Raw genomic sequence first — 14929 nt, 5'->3', positions numbered from 1 at the left:
TCTCTCTCTCTCTCTCTCTCTCTCTCTCTCTCTCTCTCTCTCTCTCACTGGGCATTTTAAAACCTATTTCATCAGGAGAGCTCAGTTTCCATGTTGTTGCTGTAACCTGATTGCATACTAATTCCAAGTTCATGTCTGTTATTCCTTGAAAACGCCTTCCTTCAGGGTGAGCTTTAGCATGTTCCCTGTCTTCTCTCTCCCTGGGCATGCCTCTTTTCTGCTCACTCCTTCTGGTAGGAAATTATTAGGCAATTTTATGTTACCCATGTCCAGTTGAACATTTTCTTTTTAGACAAGGGACGAACAGTCCTAGTTACTGAAAGTCAGCCAGTACCTGAAGCAGTGCTATGACTGGAGGCTTTGGCTTTGTAGTGATCCCAGTCAAACCTCAGGACCCGTACTTTCAATGTCTTCCTTAATCCTGAGATGATTTTTGTGACTCAATCATTCAACTATAGAACGGCAGATGACCAAAGGTGCTGTTCACCATGGAAGGTGGCTCAAGGTGTTTGTCCTCCAGGTACCAAACAAAAGTAGATAGAGTGGTCTCTATCCCTTGCCGTGGGCTTTCTTCCATGACAGTGTGATCCACAGAATAGTTCCTGCAGCCACTGACATGTTACACTTTCCCGACTAGGCACTTCTCCATGGCCATAACACGTCTTTCTGTTGGATTCCTATGTACACCACCAGAGTCAGCACCTCATGTGTTCCCTGCCATCTGTCACAGCAGATGTGGAGACGGTAACACTTCGGCTTAGGAGGGCATCCAACACCCTTGTGGGGTCTTTAAAATTCACAGCTAACAGCCGGAGTCTGTGCTTACATGAAATCCCTCTTGAAGTCAAGATTTAGCAGTTGGTTTCCATAGTAACTTTCCTCATCAAGTCTGAACTCCTTGCAGTATCTATGGCCAAACTGGTTTGAGGAGGAATAAAGAGGAGGGAGATTTGGTGGATTCCAGAAATGAGGATCTGTTGAGAGGCAGATTTTGGATATCCCCAAACTCTAACCTGGTATGTTTGAAAATTCCTGGTTCTCTGACTTAGGGTGGCATATGCCATTATATGGGGGAAAGCTTTATCTGTTGTCAGCAGTGTGTCTCCACACGGTAAGGGGTGATGGAAGCCTCATGTGGAGATAATGACCATAAAGGAGATTTGAGAAGGTAAATGCGCTGTACAAATGGTAGGTCTTTACATCATTAGGAAAATAGGCCTCTGCTTGAACTCAGAGTGGTTACTGAATTTATTTTTACATGTTTTGTGGTAACCATATAGCAAATGTAGAAGATGCTCTTTTACTGTTAATCCTTAATTCTAGACAAGGTGCCCGACTGAAACTATTCTTGTTTTGTGTTTTCATTATTCTGTTTTTGTTTTTGTTTTTGAGTCAGGGTCTCGTGTTGTTTGGGATGGCCTAAAATCACCACATAACCAGGGATGACCTTAAGCTTTTGATCCTTGTGTTTCCCCCTCACCAGTGCTAGGATTACAGGTGTTCTCTACCGTAATACCTGGGGCTCGGGGGCGAATGCAAGGTCTAATGCAGGCAGAGCAGGTACTCGACCAACTGAGCTGCAGCCCAAGGGCCAATTGAGACCATTCTGAGAATCAGAAGGATGCACTTGCCACTCTTTTATGGTTACATTCTGCTTCTTAGTATCCTATTCTTGTCTAATTGGTAATGAGGACATCAGGGATGTACATTTTCCAAAAGAAAAGACACATCTGAATATTTAACCCATTAATTGGCTTAGATATCTTGGTATTAGGGAGTTTGCTATTGATAAACAGAGTGAATCCTCTATCTATCTATCTATCTATCTATCTATCTATCTATCTATCTATCTATCTGTCTGTCTGTCTGTCTAGTTATTTATCTTGTGTATGTGTGATTTATCCTATGAGTGCACATGTAGCAGGTGTGTCTATGGAGTGGAGTCTAGAGATTCACTTTAGCTATCTTCTTCTATTACTGTCTATACATGTTTTAAAAATTGACACAGGGTCCCTTACTGAATCTAGAATTCACCCTGTCTGGGGTGTTGACTGAGTTCTCTAATTCCACTTGTCCCTACCTCAATAGCTTAGCTTGGAAGAATACATTGCAATGCCTGGCTTTTAAGTGGATGCTGGGGATTCAAATTCAGGTCCTTATACTTGAACAATAAACACACTTTACCGCTGAGCTATATCCTCATGTTAAACATTCTAATTATTTATTTAATTTTTGAACCATAGTTTGATATTTAATGTTGATTGTTAACTTTACATGGAAGAGACAAGCCTTTGAGAGTATCTGTGGGGGTTGTTTAGACTAGGATAACTGAAGCGAGAAGGCCTGTTATTTATATAATGGGTACCATACCATGGGCTAGAGTCCTGGGCTACATAAAAAGGATAAATCCAATTAAATACCAATTAAGAAGCAAAGTACTGCCCTTTGCTTCTTGGTTGTGCATGCAACTTTCCTTCCACTTTGATGGACTGTATGGATGAGCCAAAATAACCCGTAAGTTACCCTTGTCCACTGTTTGTCGTAACATAAGACAAGTAATTACTGCCTATGGCATCTATGCAAAGCCTACTTGTTTGAGGGGATCAACCTTATCCTTGCCCTGTATACTTCACAGTTTTAGATTTAAGCTTTTTTGGAATTCTTGAGGCATACATCCCTGTTCTCCTTTTACTTAACACTGTACCTGCTTTCTATCTTTTCTTTTATTAATAACCACCATCGGTATGTTTTATCACCAGCCACCTAATTTCAAGCTGAATTTCTGATGTTTCACTTTAAGCTTCCTGGCCATTTGTAGCCATAGCCCAGTACCAGTGAAAGTAATAAATTTGGACCTAAAGTCGGTCAGTAGGTTTCAGTATAGCCTGTGATACCAAAGTCAGAACTTGTTATACATGAGTCAATGTACTAATCTCTAATACACTTTAGATTTGTTTGAGAAGTCACCCATTTTCACTACACCTACCAGTACACCGAGCTGATTGTGTTTGGGATGGGGGATAAGCAACTGGTAGTTGGTTTAGAGGCCCTAAGAGGCAATAGATTCTAGGAAGATCTTAAAATGCATGAGCTAAAATATTTTTAATTTTTTTTATTTATTAGAGTTTATTCACTTTGTATCCCAGCTGTAGCACTGTCTTTAATCCCCTCCCAATCTCACCTTCCCTCCCTCTTCTCCTCCTATGCCCCTCCCCCAGTCCACTGATAGGGGAGGTCCTCCTTGCCTTCCCTAGTCTATCAGGTCTCATCAGGACTGTCTTACATAGTCTTCCTCTGTGGCCTGGTAGGGCTACCCTCCCTTCAGGGAGAGGTGATCAAAGAGCCAGCCACTGAGTTCATGTCAGAGACAGTTCCTGTTCCCATTACTAGAGAACCCACTTGAAGACTGAGCTTCCATGGGCTACATCTGTGCAGGGGTTCTAGGTTATTGCCATGTATGGTCCTTGGTTGAGTATCAGTCTCAGAAAAGAGCCCAGATTTTTTTATTCTGTTGCTCTCCTTGTGGAGCTCCAATCCCCTCCAGGTCTTTCTATCTCCCCCTTCTTTCATAAGATTCCCTGCACTTTGCCCAAATCTTAAAGAAAAATTGCCCTGCTCACACAGTTCAGACTCTCCTAACTATCAGATACATTCTCTTCAATTTTTTTTTATTAAGTTTTATCTTCATAAGGAGGAAACAGCATTTAAAGCTGTTATTCTATTTATATCTATCTTAAGTTTCTTTTCCTTGGAAGATAAATAGACTGTATGCACATTGTCTCCTCAGGATCTGGCACCTTTGTAAATTTGTTATTTACAAATTTCAAGAAGTCACACTTTGTGATTTCACTGGTTATAAATTAAATAGTCAGCCATTGGAAGAGGAAAAGCAAATGCTTTAGTGTAACATGTCACGTGGCTCAGAGACAAGTAGCAAAAATGACAGCGATCACATCAGGAAGCAACAGCTTCTGTCTTCAGGACTGGTACTCAAGAGAGCAATGGGTGCTAATCCTTTGGAAGGGCTCAAGTTTGCTTCTTAACTGGATAAATGCCATGCAACCCTGCCTTCGAAAGGCTGATGCCCTCAACTAGGTAATCTTGTATGAAATTCTAGGGTTTTTTTTGGACCTCTCAGTATGTAAAACAAAACAAAACAAACAAACAAAAAAAACTCCCATGAAACTAATGATAAGGAAGTGAAGGAAGATTCTGAACAATGCAGGATGCACAATGTTCAATGATACATGTTTACTAGGTTCAAAAGGTAATTAGATGTTTTCATTGGAAACCCTAGAGTTCCTACAAAAACAGAAAAGGAGATTGCAACCTTCTTAAAATACCATGGCTGTTTTGTGGGCTAAGGGCATGGCATGATGATAGTGTCTCAAGTCACATAGTCATAGGTTCAAGTGTTAACTGTGTCATTTTCAAGAAGCTGACAAGTCTCATAACCTGTCCAAGCCTCGTCTTCCCCCGTCAGCATATAATACAGTAACAATACCTAGGTTTCAGATTCTTAGAAATACTTCAAATAGTTCACATGTGCAGAATTTAAACAGTTACCATCACTTGCTAATGCCATGTAGTACCCGGCAATTGAGAAAATGATCATAAATTATCCCCTTCCTCGAAGGTTCAGTGGTCTGTGTGATTACAGAGCATACACAGTAGGTGGGCTGCAGATGTTTGGGTCCCTCACTGTACAGAATCATCATGTATTGGAAAATGGGGAGATTCATTCATGAGGACAGTGGAAAGGGGAATGTGTGGCCCAGTGGGGTATGTGTTTCATTTATGCCATTGATGAACTCAGGTTTAATCTGATCATTTCACACTGACTTTCTCAAATACTGACAGGGTAGTTGATTTACTTCTGTTTCTCTTTTCCTGCTACCCTGGCCCCAAGGGGAATGTCTGTGCTACGAAGGCTACATGAAGGATCCTGTCCACAAGCACCTTTGCATTCGGAATGAATGGGGGACAAACCAGGGGTAAGTGAGATAACAAGCTGGCGGTTTCTCACGTCACTGCTTTCTCACACAGACACAATGGCAACAACTGTACACAATGAAGCAGAGGTAAAGGGTGGTTGTATTCTGAACAAATGTGTCACTGCCTTTCCATAGTCATGCTGTACCAATGACGCCCATGCCATCTTTTCCTCCATTTACGAGTCAGGAGATGGTGCCTCTGACTCGTGGCCCTGCATCCTCCAGCTGGGATCTGAAAATGAAGCGGCCTTTTTCTTCTTTCCCACTCCACCTCCATCCATGAGAATCCCTAAGGCAGAACCTAGCTGGTGTGTTTGTTGGAGACACATGAAGCCACACAAACTCTTCCGTAGCTCTCAGAGCTTGATGAGTCCTGCGAGAGACTGAGAGGAGTCAAAACGGGTTACCAGCAGCACTGCCAGCAGGGGTGACATGCAAGACTCAGGAAGTGCTCTGTGCTGAGAAAGAGCGCTGGGCCACATCACCAGTTACCATTTCTTTGTATGATTTTTACTTTCCCACAACTACATGTGTCTGTAAAAAAGCAGCTGCTTTATCTATTCTTTTTTCCTTTTTTACATTTTTAGATGTTTTGTTGTAATAAAACATGCACGGCATAAATTTAACATGTTAATAGTTTTTTAAGTGTATGATTCAATGAAATTAAGTAAATCTATGTCACTAGAGGGTCATCACCATATATGTCTTGTGTTGTGATGATTTTTAAAATCAATTAATGTGTCTTGTTTTGAATTCTGAGAGCTTGATTTCTGCATTGGGCAAATGGTGGGGGGGGGGTTCAGTAAATGCTAACTAATAGTAAAAATCAGTGGGATAGGGAAAATCAGAAGAAGATCTAGGCAAAAGCTTGTTGATGAGAGATTTTCTGGACTGCAAATTTGATCTGTGTTTGCATCCTGACAAAGTGAAGAAAAAAAAAAAAGACAATGTCATTTCTGACATTGCCATAGATACTCTCACTCCTGGGTCAATAAGCAGTCCCTTTTACATGATTCTGATGAGACCAAACCTAGAATATTGAGTGCAGTTCTGGACTCTCAAAGCAATAAATATGGTGACAAATGGAGGAGAGTTTGGAGAAGAGCAATAAAAATGATTGAGAAGCCCGAGGGCGTGATTTATGATTAGGGGAGAGAAGAACTCAACCCTGATGACTTAGCCAGCGGAGGACTAGTCAGCTTTTGATAGATGCCCAAAGATGTGGAAGAGGGCAAATGTTCCTGGGTCTGGTTGACATGAAGGGATAAGGACAAGAGCAAATGGAGTTAGGAAAAGGGAATCTGGGTCACAGGTCAGAAAATTTAGGGAAGTCCAAATGCTGTGACATTTTTGTGTGTGTGTGTGTTAGTGATAATGAAGAACGACTCGGTTTGTATGGAATTTGAGCTTTCCTCAGATAGGCAGTCCACAAATTAAAAAAAAAAGGGGGGGGGTTGGAGAGAAGAGCAGAGGAGTGACTAATGTATGCCAAGTGAGGTATAAATGTAGAATGACATTCACTGGTTAAATTTTGCACTGTTGCCTGACTCTCATTGCCACTGAGTTGTTTGCACAGCTGCTTCGGAGCCAGCCCTGTGGCTTATGTGATGGCTGAGGTTCGTAGCTGACCACGAGTAAAATGTTGTAAAAGGTGATGGATAACCACCTCTCTATCTCATAGCCTGCAATCTTGCCGCTGAAGAAAACAACTACAAAATATCATTTCACGTTTGCTCTAAATGATCCAGTCTGGCCCTCTGCTGTGATTGGATTTGGTGGTTAATCGCTCAAGCCTCCACATCCCTAGCCTTGTAGACATATCTTGTGAGGATGGGCCTGACTTCACTTGGTAATTGCAAAGCCTTTGTTATCCCCTATGGCGGGATGTAGAGACAGTCATAGGATGCAGACAAGAGCCTCGGGGGAAATGGGAGAGGTCCCAGCACTGGTGTCATTTGGAACAAGATAGACTAAAGCACTGAGCTGCAGACTGACGAGAACATTAGCCCCAGGAAATAGACAAAGACACCTAATCTGTCATTTCCATCTCTAATTTCCATTATTCTATGATCGTCACTGTCTATGAGGTCTCATTGTGGACACTAATAAAATCATAAAACAACTATTAGGAGGAGGGAGACGAGTGAGTATATTGTGGATATTGGAGCAGGAATGATAAGCAGCTTGACTTTATATTTATAAAACAATGCCAGACAAATGGATGTGTTTTTTCTTCCTGAAAAAAAAAAAAAAGATAAGTGAAAAGTAGAAGATGCAGTGCATCATGATTTAAATCAGGGTACCACACTAATGCCGTGTTTCCTTAGATGATTTCCCCCAAATTAATCGAAATTGGTTTGAGTGTAAAGACTGTCATTTGAATTGGAAACTGTCTGACAGATTTCTAAATGATGATATATATTGGAGTGTTAAGGAGAAATCAATGGTAAGTCTGATTTTCCTAGAATTTTCATTTAACATTCTAGAAGGTGAAGGTGAGCATCCCAACATAAGAGGTACTTACGTTTCCCTCTTAACAGACTGATGCGACATACGTTAAGACTGCAGCAGGTTCATTCTCGGCAGAAAAGCCAAAGGCAGGTCTAGTAATAGTTGAAGTCATTTGTGAAAAAATCAAGGTTGATATGCCAGGGAAAACTGGTTTTAAAAAAAAAAAGGCATCTGTGATTTTCAGACAAGGAAGAAAATTAATCAAGGACTTTCATACAAAACGTTACAAATGGATGCTTCTGTGAGTCAGAGGAGTTAGATCTGAGACCTGCCACTGCTGCCTGCCTCTAGCTCATATAGTTCTGGGTGAGTGTGTCTGTGTGAGTGCGTGAGTGTGTGGAATGTGTGTAAGAGCATGTAAACATGTAGTGTCTGTGTGATTGTACGGAGTGTATGTGTGTATGAATGAGCCAGTTTGTTTATGGAATGGCTCTCACAACTGTTCTATCATTCACTCTTCAATTCACTCATGTTTTCATAAGTGTTCACCCCTTTACTCTTCGAGTGAAGAACATGTGTGGTTGCTATGCCTAAAAACAAAGTGGGGTTTCTGTTCTGGGATAAGATAACTAATAGTCCACATAGGAAGATGGACATATGATGAAAAATTACATACAGTTCTAAGACCCACTGAAAAATTATTTTGAGCAAAGGTCAATGAGAAAATAATTAAGCGGTGACTTAGATAAGATTGAAGAAATGGTATAGAGTTTCATGGAGAAGCCAGATTTTTGAATTGTTCCATTTGATAGGCAGAGACATGAGGGGCATGTATTTCCAGGAATAGCAGATCAGTAGCTCAGTTTAGCTTAAAAGTCTCTTGCACATGGCCATGAGAAAAAGTGAAAAAGGAGAAAAGCTAGCTCTCAAAAAGGTCTCGCTTAACGACGCTTTGAACACTAAAACCCAATTACAGGCCTCTAGAATTATTGATAGAGGGTAGGTCCTCAAATGAGTTTGTGTATCCTCTTCCTACCCAGTAAGTTGTTCCTTTAAAATGAAATCAAACAATTGTTAACACGCACACACGCACACAACCAAAAATAAAGAAAACAAAACCTCAAGCTCAAAACCTATTGCGATTTTCTAGATTTTATTTATTTAGATTCTTCAAGTAAAATGTATTTCTGAAATTGCCCTGTAGACAAATATGAGAGAATGGCTGAGAATTAGAAAGCATACCTCAAAAGTCTACTAAAGACTTATATTACAGTAATTCTGGTAATTTGGTCCTGCCAGGGATGCTCAGGAGAAAGCAAGCAGGTTGAGACATTCATGTGTTGATTTGCATGGTAAAGCCAGCTGCTCCAACTTGCAGAACTGAAGGGGTCCAGGTGGAAGAGAGTAAAATAGTAGTATTCTTTGCAATAGAAGAACATTTTCACTAAAAGTAAAACTGACTTTAGGGCTACATAGTATTAGTTGTGCATGATAGATTTCTAATGGGTCACGCTAAGAACACGGGGTGTTTGAAGATGCATCTCTGATATTTGATGCTGGCAACAAAATCAAGCATTCCCTGTCATAACACTCCATATCATCCAACTGCCAGGGAACGAAACCAGGGCTGAAGTGCCCAAACCAGTGCCATGATTTCTGTGTCTTCTGTCTTTCCTGTGTCAATTTTCAAGCCAATTTCTTGCCCTCCTATCACTGTGGCTGCACAATATAGTTAAAGCCTGTAAGTGGCTGCATTTGATATTTGTTTTCTAGGACAAATTGAAAATGTTCAGAGATGAGAAACGAAAACAATAAATTGGGGAGGGAAATCAGGAAAGATTGATTTACATGAGAATATCAGAGAAGAAAAGAGACACCCAAATTTATTTAGATACTTCAGAGTTATTAAGAAAGGCCATAATAATGGCTTTTTTGCTAAATTAAAAGTGTACTCAAGGGCCTCTAGATACATCTTTCAGAATACCACAATTAGATTAAATTCATGCTTTTGGAGGTTCCTGGTAAATAATAGTCTGATTACTTATTCTGGCATCTCAGCTGCAGAGGGCAACACCAAGGAGATTCTCCAATATAGAAATATAAAATATCACTGGGTTTCCATGCTGAAGGATAAAGACAGAGTGATAACTCATGAGGTGGGGAGAGGCCAGCTGAGGGAAATGAGTAGGTGTTCTTCCAAGGATTTAAAAGCTGCTGTCATGGATGACCCTGCTCACGGAACCCCTCCTCTTCTCTTGGCTGCACAGGGAGATGACAGCCCTTCACAGGACATCCTCAGACACCTACTCACTTATACGTGGTCAATGCTGTTTTAGGATGGCCCTGTCATTGTCCAAGGTGCTTGCAGGTCTTCTGTTTCTGCAACCTCTCCATTCTTATTTACTCAGTGGTTTCTGCTTAGGCAGGGAATGCACCCTGGTAAGGATTAATGTCCCCATATAAACCCACAGAATCCAGTGTGTGTGTGTGTGTGTGTGTGTGTGTGTGTGTGTGTGTGTGTGTGTCTGTGTGTGTGTGTGTGTGTCTGTGTGTGTGTCTGTGTACTTGTAAGGGTACATTGTATGTGCATATACATGTGTGTCCATGGACATGGAGGCCAAAGATTGACATTAGGTTTCCTCCATGTTTGCTTCTCCACATTATTAGTTGAGACAGTGTCTCTAACTAGGCTTGGAGCTCACCAACTGGCTGGCCAGCAAGCTCCAGGAATTCACATGTCTCCATTTTCCCAAAGCTGGGATTACAGGTGTGCTTTCTTAAGTCCAGCCTTCTGTGTAGGTGTGGGGAGCTGAGCTCAGGTCCTCATGCCACCAGTGTGTCATCTCCTAAAGAGGTGAAAACCCTACAGCTGTACTAGAGGCCACTGTGTAGCTCTAATTCCATCCTTGGTTTTGGGCTCAGCCTGAACTTTACTGACCAGCTATGAAGCTCTTTGGCAATGACTTTAGATAGGTATAGACCTTGGGTAATACAATATTTACTAAATTTGTAGCTCACATGCTGGCCTTTCTTACCCTACTCCCTTGCTTGTCTCTATGTCACTGAGGCCATTCACCTTCCCCCAACCCTTCAGCTGAAATACACAGCAAGGCCACCAGCTGCTGCCTTATCTTTGGTGGCTCTTCCCCTGCCCTCCAGCCCAGTCCTTATTGTCTGTGCCCAGTTCCTGTCACTGTCATGCCATTCGCAAATGGGATTATCTTCCCATTAGCCCCCTGTCCCCAACTCTAATCATTGTCACTAATTCTTAATAAGAGTTTCAATGAATTTATTCGCCCATTTATTTATTTTTCTTCTTTTTTCCTCCCCTTCTGTTTTTGTTTGCCTTTGTTTTATCGCTTCCCTCTGTCTCCCCATCTTCCTTCAGGAGTCAAAAGCAATGTTGCTGTCATTTTCCTCCTCAGTTCAGGGTTAAAAAAGTAGAAGGAGACTCTTGGAATGAAGCCTAAATCTCCTGGTTCCCTCTCTGCAGAAGTCAGCTGCAACCAGACTCCTGGAAATCAGACCACAGACCACCCCTTTCTGAACAAGCAAGCCAGAACTTGAAATCAGCCCGCACACATCACAATGTCCTCTAAAGCTAAGCCAGCCTTGACCCCTGACCACAAAATGGTTTGGGAAACTCTGTACCTCACTCACAGGGATTTTATCAAGTGAACACAGGTTATTATTATTATTATTATTATTATTATTATTATTATTATATCATCATTATTACAATTTATTCACTTTGTTTCCCTGCTGTAGCCCCCTCCCTCATGCCCACCCAATTCCATCCCTTTTCTTCTCCCATGACCCTTCTCTAGTCCACTGATAGGGGAGGTCCTCCTCGCCTTCCATCTGACCCTAGTCTATCAGGTCTACCAGGACAGGTTGCATTGTCTTCCTCTGTGGCCTGGCAAGGCTGCACTCTCTCAGGGGGAGGTGATTAAAGAGCAGGCCACTGAATTCATGCCAGAGGCAGCCCCTGCTCCCCTTACTGGGGAACCCACTTGGAGACTGACTCTATGGGCTACATCTGAACAGGGGTTTTTGGTCCTCTCCAAGCATTGGTCCTTGGTTAGGTTATCAGTCTCTGTAGGGCCCTCTGGGACCAGTTTTTTTTTTTTATTCTGTTGGTCTTGTGAAGCTCCTGTCCCCCTTCAGGTTTTTCTGTCTCCCCCTTCTTTCATAAGATTCCCTGCACTCTGCTCAAGGTTTGGTTATGAGACTCATAAGTAGTTATTAGACATATAATATAGGATAAACATACTAAAATCTGTACTCCTAAAGAAGCTAAACAAGAAGGAGGACCCTAGGGAAGATGCTCAATTCTCATTCAGAAGGACAAATGGGATAGACATCGAAAGTGGGAGAAGACAGGGAACAGGATGGTATCTACCACAGAGGGCCTCTGAAGGACTGATCAGGGTATACAAGCAGATGCTGAGACTCATATTTGACCTTTTTAAGTGATAACTGTATGGCCAGTCAACTGAGTATAGTGAGGCACTTCATCCTTTGCAGCTAAGCTAACTCAGCCTGTCCTTCCCAAGGCATGACACCTCTGTGACAAACTGTTTGTCTAACCTGCACAATGTCCCTTGTTGAGCTACTGCTGACATTTTAGATAAAGCCCTTGACTCCCTTCTTAAGAGGAACACCTAGAACCATTTTGGTCACTTGTGGATGACCTGAAAGTCAGCTGTGCCCAGGTGAGGGTCTCCTGCATGCCAGTGCAGTCCATGAAGCGGCTACTCGTGTATCATTTGAGAATCCCATTTCTGACGTTGTTATTTGTTTTTTTTTCTCTTTTAAATTTTATTTATTTATTATTTAACTTTTATTAATTACACTTTATTCATTTTTTATCCCCCCATAATCTCCTCCCTCCTCCCCTCCCAATCCCACCCTCCCTCACCTTTCTGCCTGCATGCCCCTCCCCAAGTCCACTGATAGGGGAGGTTCTCCTCTCCTTTCTGATCTTAGTCTATCAGTTCTCGTCAAAAGTGGCTGCATTGTCCTCTTCTGTGGCCTGTTAGGGCTGCTCCCACCTCAGGGGGAGGTGATCAAAGAGCAGGCCAATCAGATTATGTCAGAGGCAGTCCCTCTTCCCATTACTATGTAACCCACTTGGACACTGAACTGCCATGGGCTACATCTGTGAAGAGGTTCTAGGTTATCTCCATGAATAGTCCTTGGTTGGAGTATGAGTCTCTGGGAAGTTCCCTGTGTTCAAATTATCTTGTTCTGTTGCTCTCCTTGTGGAGTTCCTGTCCTCTCCACCTGGTCTTGGAGAGGGCCTTGACTGTAGAATATTTCTGTTGTTAGTTTGGTTTGTTTTTTAATAGGGATGTGGTTCATGTGTGTGCGTGCGTGCGCGCGTGTGTGTGTGTGTGTGTGTGTGTGTGTGTGTGTGTGTGTAAATATGGGTGCAAATAGCTTTTTCATGTGGAGACCAGAGGACAACCTGGTTGTCATCCTCAAGAATACTGTCCACCCCTTTGAAGCAGCATTTCTCATTGTCCTGGAGCTCTGCAAGTAGGCTAGCCTGACTGGCCAGCAAACTTCAAGGACATTCTGGTTTCTGTTCCAGAGAGTGCTAGAATTACAAAGCACAAGCCATCACAGGCAACATTTTCCTGTGTGTCCTAAGGATCGAACTCAGTTCCTCCTGCTTGCAAGGTCATGCTGTCTCCTCAGCCTCTGGGTGTACAGTTCTGATACTCTTTCTCAAAGGACAATGAAGCCCAACCAACCTAAGAAAATTTCTTAAGTAGATCCCCTGGTGAATGGGAGCATCCTCTTATCAGCATTCCACCCCCTTACAGGGAAAATCCGAGCAGGTTTGTAAAATAATGACTAAAGATTATTTTCATTTTACTGATTGGGAAATGGAGAGTCTGAGGGGTAAAATAATTTATCCTGGACAACATAATTGGTGGGCAACCTGTATAGTAACAACTGACTATTGGAGATAAATTAATTGGATAAATATTTAAGAGGGAGGAATGAAAAGTGTGTGATATTCTGAGAATCAGTTATTAGCTCGAGGCGGATGGCAGGCTGGCTTGTATTCACTCTCCTTCCCAGGGCAAGTAAACTCATCTTTATCACAGGCTTCTCCCGTTTGAGTGACAGGCATCCACCTACATTGCCACCCACCCTCCACAGGAGGGGTAACACTTTACCACACTGCTGTCTCTGCCCAGTCCAGCCGAGGCACCATGAGACTTATTTTAAACAGTGCCGAAGGCAGGAATACTCCTATTTCCTCCAACATGACCACCAGGGTGAAAAAAAATCAACCTCAATTTACCCTCCCATCTGCTCAAGAATGGAAGATAAATTGTTTCAATTTTATAGAAATGAATGTTTTATGTCTTGCCTATGCTTTCCAGAGAGTGTCTTGAATTCGTATATTCTATTGAATGCATGGATGTTTTCCGCTAAAAATGCTCCCCGAGCCCTCAGTTTTCTTGGGGTCCAGTTTCAGGTGACTGCTGTGATTTTTCTTCTGGTTGGAGATTTGAGCTATTCATCTTTTTTTTTAATCAATAAAAAAGAAATTCACTCATTATCTTATGTTTAGAGAAAACTACCATTACCATTTGCTATTTGTGTCTATTTCCTTCCAATTGCCTCTTCTGAGCATCAGAAATTCTCCTTGCTACCACCTGCCTCTATGTGCATATATTTTGTTCGTTCTCATAGTTTAACAATACATATGCCCAGCCTTTATAACCACGAAAGATGCAGAGCAGACCATTACAAGTATCGCTGAAGTGCATTATTTTTTCTCAAAATTTTCCGTAGGGAAGTTAGTATTGATGGCTCATGGAAAACTCTCAATCTTTCCATTAGAAAATTAACAATTATAACCTGTTATAGTTAACTAGAAGAAACATGTGGTTCTTAAGTCTAACATTCAGGCCAAGTCTTTGGTACACACCTCTGTAAGTCAGTATAATAATAAAAAAAAGCTATTTGGAAAGCAAATAGTGGCCTACACATTTACTATAATAGTTAGTATAGTACAACTTTAATATTCTCAAATACTGAGCAATTCCTCACGCAATGCTAGTTAATTCTTATCATTTATTTGATGTAAGGCTAAATACCATGCTGACCGGTTTTTAAAAGCTTATCACCAGAAGAGGCTGGAGAGATGGCTTAGTGGGTGAGAGCAATCTCCGAGCAAGCACTAGAACCTTAGTCCAAGTCCCAGCATCCGTGAGGAACCTTGACACAGCCATCTGTGCTTGGAACTGTGGAGGAGACAAGCGGGAGGATCCTTGGAGCTTGCTGGTTGTCTTACTACTTCCAGGTTCAATGAGAGACCTATCTCAAAGGAATCAGACAGAGAATGACAAAGCAGGACACTGACATTAATCCCTGTCTTCCACAAGCACCTGGACACATTTCTGTAAATATATTACACACACACACACACACACACACACACACACACACACACACACACA

The 14929-nt window shown here is 41.9% G+C and overlaps 1 protein-coding gene across 3 annotated transcripts in view; it reads left to right on the top strand.

Moving 5' to 3' along the window:
- Astn1 (astrotactin 1) overlaps window positions 1-14929 on the top strand; it is a 330303-nt gene that overhangs the window by 163240 nt on the left and 152134 nt on the right. For all 3 annotated transcript variants that reach the window (XM_055624474.1, XM_055624472.1, XM_055624473.1), the window contains exon 8: window positions 4910-4994. In XM_055624474.1, the coding sequence (XP_055480449.1) occupies window positions 4910-4994 (85 nt within the window). The remainder of the gene's footprint in view (window positions 1-4909; window positions 4995-14929) is intronic.

Source organism: Psammomys obesus, unplaced genomic scaffold (assembly GCF_907164565.1).
Source record: "Psammomys obesus unplaced genomic scaffold, mPsaObe1.curated_primary_1811, whole genome shotgun sequence".
Taxonomy (NCBI): domain Eukaryota; kingdom Metazoa; phylum Chordata; class Mammalia; order Rodentia; family Muridae; genus Psammomys; species Psammomys obesus.
This window is presented reverse-complemented; position numbering and strand designations above follow the sequence as displayed.